We start from the raw sequence: 12834 nt of genomic DNA on the forward strand, positions 1-12834 counted from the left end.
AAAGGTAATTTTAATATATAATATGTGTATATATTATATGTGTACACACACATACATGCATACACTCACACACACACAAATTGAGGGAGTGGAAGAGGTAAAATGTATGCTACATTTATTTCTTAGCTGACTGAAGCTCGTGATGCAATTGCTCTCGGTGCCAATAAATTGTTATTGTAAACTATCCACGTTTTGTTCTTTAAACCAGCCACTTACTGCTAGAAGCTTGCAAACATGTTACACTCGGATCCCCGGATCATATGCATTCAAACATATGTACATTCATATTTATCTGCATACAATATTTACTTATACATAACGTATGCATGTGTGTGTGTGTGTGTTCATTTAGCTGAAGGAGCCATGCCTGCTGCAATCACACGAACACCGAAACTAGCGAGGTTAATGCAGTTAACATCTCTCCTTGACAAGCTGCAGATCGACAGCTGCAAGAGAATACACATTCAAGAACGTAATTTCAGCGGGTCGTCGTTGTGGTGCGGAAGGGCTTGGTGTACAGGTTTCATGCGATGCCTTGTAGATGTGATGGAGTACAATATAGATGACGGGAAAAAGAAACAATATCGAGTTGGGAGGGCAGGTATGGAGATGGGCATGTGATAACCTGCCAGCTCTCGCTGGAGGAGACTGCAAACATGTTGTTAATGTATAGGATGAAGAGTTTTGTGGACAAAACTGAAACCTGGGATACCTCGAAATAATTGTATTTGAATGAAGTTGCAATGTTGGTATCATCATTTCCTAACATACTCACAACTGGGCCTAATCAATTACCTCTCTTTACAGTTGCTTGTTAAAGAATTCTCACAACCTTCTCTATTGACATTAAATAAAGATACACCCTGATATAAGAAAACAGAATGTTTTGTAAATCGGTACATTCGATGCGTTCTGACCTGAGGTTAAACAGTAACATCTTAAACTCTTCTTGTTTAGTTTATGTAGCTGTAAAAATGTTTAAACTGTGGGGCTAATTTATTGAGTTGACCAAAACTTAGTTCATTTTTTTTTAAGAGAAAATGATACAAGTTTTAAACACAAAGTTAGTTGTGTTTATATTAATGATATAATTACCGTTTTATTCCAGTATCCTCTACCATCTTTTGGGCAGATCCATTATTCCCTGCTTAAAAAATTTCCTGTTTTTACTGGCGAAAAACTCTTCCAGCTGAATTTTTACATGATCTTCAGAGTTGAAGGTTTGTCCATTCAATGAATTTTGAAGAAACCGAAACAGCTGAAAATCTGAAAGTACAAGGGTGATGCAAACTTTACCAGTCATGTACCAGTAAATTTTGCCGCCTTTGCAAAAAGTGTGCTGTCTAGCTTGGCGTTGTCATGATGAAAAGCAATGTTCTTACGATCAGCAAGTGCTGGACGCTTCTGGTGGATCGCTGTATTTAATTTGTCCAGTTAGGCACAGTACATATCCGAATCGATGGACCTGTGTGTGGGAAGAAGTTCATAAAAGACGACAATCTTCCAATGCTACCAAATTGAAAGCATAACCTTCTTTGGGTGAATTCCTGGTTTCGAGCTTGCTTGGGGTGGTTCGCTGCGCTTTCTCCATGAACATTATTATTGACGATCTACTTTCGTCCCCTATCACCATTCTCTTAAAAAAGGATCGTTTTCTTCACCTTTCTGCAAAGAATCGCAGATGAAAAAACTTTCAGTGAAGTTAGCGTCATTCAATTGAAATGGGCCCCAGAGATTGAAAATTATGGATGCAGAAAATTTTCAACAATTGATTTGGATATATAGAGAATATCTGCGATCATCCCGGTGATATAACGTGGGTTGGTGTCAACTAAGTCCTTCATTTTGTCACTGTTAATCTCATTTTGCTGGCCAGAGCGAGGACCGAAAAATTTCTCGATCGAATTCTTGAAAATCATTTCTTTCACACACGGTCCGTAACAGCATCCTCTATATCACAATACATATCTTTTTGCAGGTTTACACGGCTTTCTTGTCTTTTTAAAAATAAAAGAGCTTGAGGTGTCGATAATACTCGCCTTGGTTCTCTCTTTGTAGAGCGATCGTAAGTACACAAAAATATAATATGTCAATTCTCTAATGAGTGCACATGTGCAAAGGATAAACTTGACTACTTGTATGAGAGTTTGAAATTTAGTTCTAACAAAAATCGAACGAACTTTTTGGTCAAGCCAGTATAATTAACAACTGCTGTGTTATCTTGCTGTTTTGAGTTCTAGTCTTTTTAAGAGCTTCGTGGAAGCAACTGGGAAGCTGAAATCTTATTCAGACAATTATTCCCTATAGTCACTGTTTGCATAGCTAGTGGACTACGACTTCAATACTAATTATGGTCATCGTGTAATAAACAGTACGTTTCTCGTTAAACTCATCACGCAGTCGTCTTAGGCCTAGTAGATATATATCTTATCAAATTACGAGCAACTCAAATGTATGAGTGGTTAAATTCGAAGGATTGTTTGAAATATATCTGTTGGAATGCTGTTTTTATGATAGGAATTGCTCGTATTTAAAGGTTTGGTTGGTTTGTTGGTCTTGACAACTGAAACAATATTATGCTATGGTTTCGATAACAAAGATAAAATTATGGGTGGAGGCATAGCAGTGTAGTTCAGAAGCTCGCTTCCCAACTACTTTATTTCGAGTTCGATCCTATAATGCGGTATACTAGACAAATGGCTTCTACTATAGCCTTGGGTTGACTAATATCTTATGGGAAGAATGTGAGAGACACAAAGACTTACTGAAGGTACCAAAGATCAGAACCGCAAAACTGTTATGTTATTTGCAGACCAATTCAAATTGATACAAACTTTTAGGGTATGTAGCATATCAGGCACCACTTTAAATGCAAAAAAAACCTGTTGTTCAGGTTTTATCACCTGATGGTGATACAGATTTCTTTGTTATCATGGCAGGAGTTCTTCAAAGTGACACTCATAAACCTTTCCTGTTCATGGTGGCCTGAAGTAAAATTTGATTTGGCACGGTCAGCAATGAACATGATGTCCACAACGGGGAAGAAAAATCTATCTAATGACTTCAAAATACAGTTTTTTAGAGTTGCTGTAGAAAGCATATTGATACACGGAACTGTACGTTGGACACTTACAAAATGAATCATATACCAAGATGTTTAAGAGGGTGTAAAACGTTTCTTGGGAGCAACATTTACCGGAGAATTTATAATATATAAATATACCATTATTGACATAAACCATCAAACAATGTGGAGTTAAGTTTGTGGGACACTGTTGGCAAAGAAAAGTTCAAGTTGTACACTAACTGTTACTATGGGAAGAAGAAGAAGAAGAAGAAGAAGAAGAAGAAGAAGAAGAAGAAGAAGAAGAAGAAGAAGAAGAAGAAGAAGAAGAAGAAGAAGAAGAAGAAGAAGAAGAGGGACTAAAATCACAACTACTAGTTTTGTTTCTGTAATTCGCTGTTAATTTCTCGAACGTTGATATTATAACAAATTGTCGTGGTCTTGCACTTCATCAGCCATGAAAACATGATCAAACATATACCAAGGTATAACAAGCTCATAAGGGGCACATTCCACGTTACTTACTGTCTTACGATATATGAGATCAATAGAATCAGTTTGGTTTAAACTTAACTACATGCACCCCTATTTATATGCATGTAAATGTGAGTTTTGTAACTTTAAGTTAATGCTGTTTACTTTGATATTGTGACTTGTAATGACAAGCAGATTCTGGAGTAATTAACGTACTATGATGATGTCTCGCTTCTGCTGATTACTAGTGATTCCAAAGTAGCGCTTAACGTTTTTTAATGCTGTTGATACAGTCGGATTGAATGTACTGATCAGGTGTCGAAACAGTGATATCCGTTTGGTAGCTGATGAGGATCCAGGGTTTCTGGAGGTTACTTATATTGAAATTGGATGTTTTTAAACATAGACTAGACTATCCATGACCTGTTTGGTTACCGGGAAACTCTAGGTTTCCCAGCAACGGAGTTTTGTTTCGTGTTTGTTTTGCTTTTCCAGATCATTTCGCATGCTTTCAACGAATGTAACATCGAAATCACGCGTAAACAACTCTTTTTCCCAGAAAAGGAAATATTTGGCTGCTATTTCTTGCGTGCCCTGCTACCACGTAACAGGTATTTCGGGTCCTTTATCGCAAATAGTTGTAACAGGGATTTCGGGTCCTTTATCGCAAATAGCAGGGCGTGCTCGAAATAGCAGCCAAATCTTTGGAGGTGAGATACGTTGAATGTACTCGAAAAAAACTATTTCACACCAAGGTTACGAATGGGTCTTTTACGAAATATTTACCGTATTTTTAAAGTCATTTTCACTTTACAATATTTTTAGATATGCCAAAAAAAAAAAAAAAAAAAAACTTTTGTAATGGTATTTCTAAAAAGAAAAAAACTTTAAAATATTTTCTGTTTAAAGAAAGCTAAAATGTAAATACTTACATTTTTGAAATCACATTCACTTGAAAATATTTCTAAATGATTAAATTATTCTGTTTAACAAAAGCGAAAATAGAAATATTTACTGTAAAGAAACAAATCGTAGGTCTTCGTTGTCAAATCACTGTTTAATCGAAAGGTTAGAGTTTCTTCCCTTTCAGGATAAAGTTGTATTCGGAATATTTTCCCATTATGCACCATTTTGGATATTTATACCCCCAAACCCCGAATATCTTAATAACTACTGCTCCAATTTACGCGAAGCATGTTTCATTTCATTCGTATTAACATTTCAGGGTTAACTTAATTCATAGTATTTTCCTATTATGCGCCAGTTTGGCTTGGTAACATTGCAAGCAAGCAAGATTCAAACTGACTTTCAATGTATTATAGATAGTCTTATTAGACTTAGATAACGCTTAGATAATGCTATCAAATTTTGGGTAAGTTTTGTGGCATGTATCAATATATATATATATATATATATATATATATATATATATATATATATAAATATATATAAAGTGGAGAATCTCCAGGAGTGCTTTCGGATTTAACTATCCCCTGGTTGCTTAGATACTTCAGACTACCCCTTGAATATTGAAGCAATCCTATCATATACATATACATACATAATACATACATATATATATATATATATATATATATATATACTCTTTTACTCTTTTACTCTTTTACTTGTTTCAGTCTTTTGATTGTGGCCATGCTGGAGCACCACCTTTAGTCGAGCAAATCGACCCCAGGACTTATTCTTTGGAAGCCTAGTACTTATACTATCGGTCTCTTTTGCCGAACCGCTAAGTTACGGGGACATAAACACACCAGCATCGGTTGTCAAGCGATGTTGAGGGGACAAACACAGACATACAAACACATACACACATACATATATATATATATATATACATACATATACACAACAGGCTTCTTTCAGTTTCCGTCTACCAAATTCACTCACAAGGCTTTGGTCGGCCCGAGGCTATAGTAGAAGACACTTGCCCAAGATGACACGCAGTGGTACTGAACCCGGGACCATGTGGTTGGTAAGCAAGCTACTTACCACACAGCCACTCGTACGCCTATATATATATATATATTATGTATATATATACACATATATACATCCTGCAAGCAGCATTGAATAAAATATATACAATATATACATATTTATCCCATTCGTATGCAGCCGGACGTGGGAGAACTTTCTCCTCACAGACAACATTGTATATTCCATGATATTATTCATAGCCCAATGTGTTCTCACACATATTGTCTATGAGGATAATTTTTTCTCTTTCATGACTATCTCCGCGAAAAACCTTCACACGTTCGAATGTACACGAATGTGTTAAGTATCAGTGTAGAGGCACATTTGTAAATATATTTGTATGTGTGCATGAGTGCATTTGTACGTATATGCAAAATAAATAAATATACTGATCTTTAGATTAACATTAAAACGCACTAACGTTTTTCTAACTTCTCAGCCAAGCGTTTCGCCAACAAGCATTGTATCTGTACCTTTGGATTGTCTAATCACAAGAAATTCCTCGTTTGTGATGAACGATATCTAGCGAATGTTTTTACGTCTTTTGAGATAAAGGATAAGATGACTGGAAGCGGTATTTCTCAAGGACTTTCCTCAGTGATAATATGTATCTAAATACCGAAATGGAGATCGTTTAGTAAGCATCGTACTTTATCCTTCTGCAGTTTGAGAATCAAATATGAACAATTACCTGTAATATACAGGCCATATCTATCAACTTCATTGTAAGGCATGTATACACTTATAGTGTATGCAACGACGATGAGTGTTTTACTAGATAGTGCCTGCGATGACTTTCTTGATGCGCAGCTGGGTTGACGCTGTCATCATTCTTACGGAAAATCGTTGGTGCAGTGGTCGTTTATGTAAAAGAAGATCGCTATGATTTTTGCCTCGGTCGTTGTTTATAGCTAAGGTAGTTGAAACTGTTGTTGATTATACGTAATATAGTTGAAACTTGGATTTTGTATGAACAATGGGTGTTGTTGTCCCTGTGCAAGATAGTTTTGTTGATGTTATTTACACGCAAGCTTGTTGATACAGTCGTCATTTAAGCACAATCTATTTGAAGCTGTAACCTATAAGTAAAATGATTGCCGATTTCGTCGTTTATAAACAAAGCGTTGCTTTTTTCGTCGTTTATGCGCAAGATAGTTCAAGCCTTCGTTATCGATTCAACAAGAAAGCCTCTTCTGTAGTCACTAAACCTGACGAGAATGGCAACTAAATAACTCGTAAATTACACCATATCTTCTTGAGGGCAGAGATTATATTGGACAGTGTAGTCGCAGATACTCTATAAAAACGGATGATTGGAAGATCATTGATCATAGATCTCCTCGAAAAGATTTGATCTAGAACTATAGACCAGCAACAGTACCAGCAACACTGACATGTGGGATGAGATAGTATTTTTAAAACGAAGCACAATGATAGTGCATGTCGGTTTCTGTCAACAATAAACATTATAGATGATACTTTTAGTTTCTGATATAAATGATAGCCACGGCAACTTTACACATAACAACGAATAATGTAGTCTTGTAAAACCAATACTCGAGAAAGAACGGGATGGTGACGAATAAATTTGTTCAGTCAAGACTGATCGAGGAATAAACACCTACAGCAATGGCATTAACAACAACCAAATGCGCTATTTCCGTGGAAAACTTGAACGGCTGCTTGAAGTGGGGCGAGTAAACAAAACCTATTAGAAGTGAAGAATTTCGTAAGTCAGTCTAGTGATGCTACCTTAATTACTTTCGGAGGAGGGGGGCTTCCCATTTTGCTGAGGTTATTGTTCAACCGTAGATTAGCAGTAATCGAATAGACAGGCGTGTGATCAAAAGAATTCTAGCCATAGCCATTTTGTCTTTTATTCAGATATTAATGTGTCTAGTACAACAGGATTCAACAACAATACTGTTATATGTGACTTGAGATAATGACTGGTACTTCTAAGAGCTTGAATGGTCACATATAAGCTTCGGCAAAAGTCATGGTATAACAGGACTTGTTTAGTCACAGGACACCTGTCATTCAGCAGATCAATTAGCAAAAATGTTCCATGGCTATGATTATCAGATGTAGCCATGACCGTCTTTTATTCAGGTATAGTATACCCAATGTGTCTTTACTTTTAAGATGATTTGGTCTGATTAGGTGGAGTATCATTTGATATTTCTTATAGTTCGAAAGACTAAAGAGAAGCTCCTTAATTTTTTGTTATTGGAGATGTATAATTTCAGGTCAGTGTGATTCGAAGCATATTTAGCTGATATTTTAAGCCAGTGATAGAGCGACCATGTAAAGACACCCTTGCTGGCTTGAGATCACCAACTCCTCCTACAACTAAAGGTCATTCTTAAGAGATATGCTTGTCTGGCAAGTGATTTAATCTGAGACCGAAACTAAAACAATTACAGGGTGAAATGCACACGTTAGCCTTTCAAAATACACGAAGGATTTAACTTCTCTTAAGCATTTATTATTTGGTGTTAAAATTTTCGTCGCACCAATTGCGACCTGGTCACTGACACAATTCCACTGCATCTTTTCGTTTACCCTTCTGTTTTCATATTTCTGATGACATCCATTACCTTTGTTCCAATTAGTGCTTCTTTAAATAATGAAGAATTTATTAAAATAACTTCGCTGTTATTTAGCTGGTGTTTGGAACATAAATTATGAAATTTTGACTGTAGAATTTAATTTAGATCACTTTAGAAACAGGAAGTTTGTATTGTAGACGTAGGGACGGGCTCGGGTCAGATCAGTATCAAAATGGTCTCTTTTTGTCAAGCAGTGTCAATAAAAATATATCAACACACGTTGACTCGCAAGACGCAGCGCCTCAAATCTCCTTCAAACCACACCTTTCTGCCTTAAATACATTAGACAATGTACTACTCGATATACAAAACGTTTGGATAGTTACAAACATTCTCTAAAGTGCAGGCGGAATTAGTAATTTCAAGCCAGCGAGGGAATCTGTATCCGGTCGCTCCATCACCTGCAAGAAATATTAACTAGGTATGCTTAAAATAGCACCTTTAGGAAGAAGAACACACTGGATAATGTAGACTTAGGTGCACTAACCTTGAATGAAAGAGCAGTTAGTAATGGCTGGGATACCTTTGATCACAAATCTGCTAGTTGACGGGTGACACTTCAAACAGCACAAAAACATTGAAGGAACTTCTGTGTAATCATTGGACAGTTGATGCGGGGATAAAAGAAAGCTCAACAACTGCAACATTTAAGCATATTCTGATGATAATTCCTTGATAACCCTAACGTGCAGCCTGGTTCTGAATCTCATTTCTCATTAACCCTCACTAATACTATAGCGACATGCATAACACATAACAGTTATTCATATGTTTATTTAATGGACTGCTTTGGGGAAGGCGTTGTGTTCATGGCTTTTACAGACCCTTTTGACACTGGAGAGACCCACGCAATTAACGTTTTTCCTGAGTATCTTTTATTTAATGGTTTAAGGAAAAAATATATGCTTAGACGGAATTCTAGAGGGTTGATGTTTTATAGAAAAAGGAATGAGTATAGTGGTAACTGTGGAAACTGAAGGTGAGGGTAGACACAGTATAGAAGACAAGAGGAGAAGTATGTGATTGGAGGCGGAAAATCTAAGCGAAGACCAGACAGGTCGGTGGTGGTGAGACCACAGAAGTAGTGATAGAAAAGGTTGAAAGTTTGCAGTCTGAACATTCGTGTGTTGCCAATCAGTCGGGTCGCTTATCTTTGGATGCAGTCTAAAGTATCAATGTGTGTTGCAGAAGCGCCGCCCCAATTGTGGGATCAGAACTATATTATAGAGCTCACCTCAGTTTTGTAGAGGGTTAATAACTGTTGGTAGCTGAAATAGTTTTTAACCATGAAAAACCAGTTATCGAGTTGCAGTGATTGCAATGTAGAAGATGTACATTCCAGGCAAAATCTTCAATAAAGCATTTAGAATGTGCTCTAGATTTGCTTTCTATATTGAATATAAACAATAAAGAATTCGTTATTGGAACACGTGCTACATTACAATTCAATTTTTTAAACACTTACGCACTTTGATGGTTAACATTGCTCAAAAAAATTTGTTTTGCGATTCTTCCCGCAGAAATTCTAATTACATTCCAGAAGTACCTAAGCTGTGACCACTCAATGCGGAGAAGTAGCGGTTCGACCTGGAGCGACTCACTGATCGCCGACCTGTACGCCCCATCGAACAACAGTATCCCAGTAATCGGTGAAACCCATTTCTGTCGTTTGCATTCGCGGTTGCATATTATTTCAGACACTATCAACTGTTCATGACATGGAGGTAGACCATAGGCAAGACAGTTGAAAAATATCCAAAACATAAGTCAGTTTCACTTGGGGATTCAGTCAGCTCATTTGCTGATGGCTGGTTCAGATAGAAGGACTCTCTGAAAAATGTGTCATTGGACTCTACCCCGTGACCCAAGCAAAAATACATGGATGGTGAATATGGATGGAAGGATGGAGGAATATAAGTTTAATTTCAAATCTGTAGATCACTTTATTGTACACAACTTAGAAGAGTTAAAACAGAGCTTTTAGAATATTTCATAATTTATTATTCATTTTGTTTTCAAAATAATTTAATGTTTTGCACAATTTAGTATTGTTTCACAAATGAAATGTATGTTTTAAATTATGACAAAAATATTCATGAAGATCATTACTGCGATAATTCCTTAAATACTTTTATTTGATCAATTGCCTTCCTATTTGAATTCTTGTAACAGAAAAAAAACCGCCTGCTCACTAGAAGTGCTGGAATGTAGAAGTGGTACCAGTAATAATTTCAATGAAACCATAAAGAGAGAAGGAAACTGAGTAAAGAGAAAAAGACGTATTTCGTTTTATTATCCTTCTCTCTGAATTTATTAAACTCCAAAACTAAAACTTTAATATTTCAATAAAGTGTGTTCTTTTACTGCTATGATTTCCTTCTTAATTAGGCAATTAATATTCTTCCCAACTGCCTAAATGAATACCAACATTTATAAAACTGAGTTTTGCAATTTCATTTTGTTTCCATAATATATAAGACAAAAAAATTACAATTTTGTTAGCTTGAATCTGGAAATTTTATTTAGTTTATCTTTTGAAACATCTTGTTGTAGCTTAAGCGTCTGACATATCCACATGATCAACATCTCGACCAAATCTTCCTCCCCCAAGGCCATATTCGTCATAATCTCGTTTTCCAAAGCGTCCACCTCCGAGGCCATAATCATAATACCATGCACCACGTCTTTTGTTGCCATCGTCTTCTGCATTCGCAAAGCCGTTATCTCTTGTCTCCAAATTGATCCTTTTGCTTTGGAGGTGTGGCGAAAGAAACTGTCGATCACTCAGCACATGATCAAGAAGACCACCATTTCGCTTTTGTAAAACTTTCGTCATTTTTTTATATTTAGATAGTGTGGTGCTCAGTCCTGAATTTTCGAAATTTGTTGCCGTTGTGAAATTTGCTAAAGTGATGTAGAGCAACATGAACGCAATTCCAAGTTTAATGCAACGATTCATGATTCTGAAATTATAAAGAGAGAAACAAATATCAGTTAATTTAGCATTTATATTAACGTAAAATATTGCTTAATTATTTTTAAATATTGATTTCTTATTCAGGTATACACTGTTAATTGACTGTAGGAAAGAGATAGTGATTGACTGAAGTTCAGTCAGACTAATACTGGCTTTTATTTTATCGATACCATATCTTTTCACTCAGACGTTGGCTGGAATAATGGAAAATTCATGTAATGTAACATTCAGCAGTTTACTTTTTCATTTTATATCCCGATATACGTAAATAGTATACAATGTTTTTCACTCTAACAAAATTTAAAATTTATATCAGGTAGCTCTCTCGGTTCTGTTCTATGTTGTTTATTTCTCCCTAAGAAGCATTTGATTTGATATATTAGGTTGGCAACTAAGTTCCAACCGAGCATTTTCGACACCTCCTTCTTTTCGCTTTTAATCAAGGTTCTAAGTCTGCAAAACCTGCTCGCAACATTTGTGCTGCGTATGGAGAGAGTGCCGTAGCTAAAAGAACTGCTCGTGATTGGTATGCCAAATTCAATTGGCATACCAAAAACGCACCTCATTCTGACCTCAATTGACCTCAAAAACGCACCTCATTCTGGCCGTCCAGTTGAGTTCGATGAAGAGCGATTAAACCAACTTTTGCACGAAAATTCTCGTCAAACGACAAGGGAACTGGCAGAGAAAATGGAATGCTCCCACACTGCTATAAAGAGGCATCTTCACTCGATGGGAAAGGTTCAGAAGTATGGAGCATTGGTTCCGCATGCTTTAAGTGACAACAACAAAAATCAACGAGCCACAATCTCTGCTGGCTTGCTTGCTCGTTACCGCTCAACTCATGGACACAAGCAACGATTTCTTTACCGAATCGTTACTGGCGACGAAAAATGATGCCTGTACATCAATATGAAGTAGCATAAGGAATGGCTTAGTCCCGGTAAACAAGCGACACCGCGCGTGAACCAAGATCTTCATCCGTGTAAAACGATGTTGTGCGTATGGTGGGATTTGGGAAGGGATTATCCTTCACGAATTGCTTGAATGAAACTAAACGGTCAATGCGGAACTCTATGTTCAACAGATGGAACGACTCAACACGGCTATTCAAGAGAAAAGACCTAATCGGCAGCATGGAGTTCTTCTGCTGCACGACAACGCCCGCGCTCATATCGCCAATATGACCATGGAAGTCATTCAAATGCATGACTGGAAAGTGCTGCCACACCCGCCGTACTCTCCTGATTTGGCACCAACTCTCCTGATTTCCACCTCTTTCAATCTCTTTCAAATTCTATGCGTGGAGTTTCGTTCAATACTGATGCAGAATTGAGAGCTTGGTTGTATCAATTTTTCGAGTCGAAATCGGGTGATTTCTACCAACGAGGTATTGAAAATCTTGTTGAACGTTGGGAAGAAGTTGTAAACAACAAAGGTGAATACATTATTGATTAATTAGTTGTTACTTTTTATTAAACCTTTTAAAAAGTTTAAATTAAAAAAACCGGTGGGAACTTAGTTGCCAACCCAATATAATATTTCAAGATGTAACTAAAATCAAGCATGTTAAGTGAACTATAAATAATTAAGATAAAAAACTCTTATATTGATGCAATGTTTTGTTTTAATACGAATTATCTGTGAATGTAAAATTTACTCTGAACCATTATATACGCTCTGGCAGTCATGTGTTTTACGAATTGAGG

At 36.6% G+C, this 12834-nt stretch overlaps 1 protein-coding gene across 1 annotated transcript; it reads right to left on the reverse strand.

Moving 5' to 3' along the window:
• Positions 1-10430: 10430 nt before the first annotated feature.
• Positions 10431-11138, reverse strand: LOC128247586 (uncharacterized). The gene has a single exon (XM_089350790.1). It carries the CDS (start codon positions 11105-11107, stop codon positions 10703-10705), a length of 405 nt encoding a protein of 134 aa, XP_089206916.1. The 5' UTR covers positions 11108-11138; the 3' UTR covers positions 10431-10702.
• Positions 11139-12834: the final 1696 nt, after the last annotated feature.

This window comes from Octopus bimaculoides, chromosome 4, assembly GCF_046866305.1.
Source record: "Octopus bimaculoides isolate indiv1 chromosome 4, ASM4686630v1, whole genome shotgun sequence".
NCBI classification, from domain to species: domain Eukaryota; kingdom Metazoa; phylum Mollusca; class Cephalopoda; order Octopoda; family Octopodidae; genus Octopus; species Octopus bimaculoides.

Excerpts from the sequence above, each read along its gene's own strand:
- LOC128247586 (XM_089350790.1), bottom strand. The coding sequence starts at position 11,107 with ATGAATCGTTGCATTAAACTTGGAATTGCGTTCATGTTGCTCTACATC.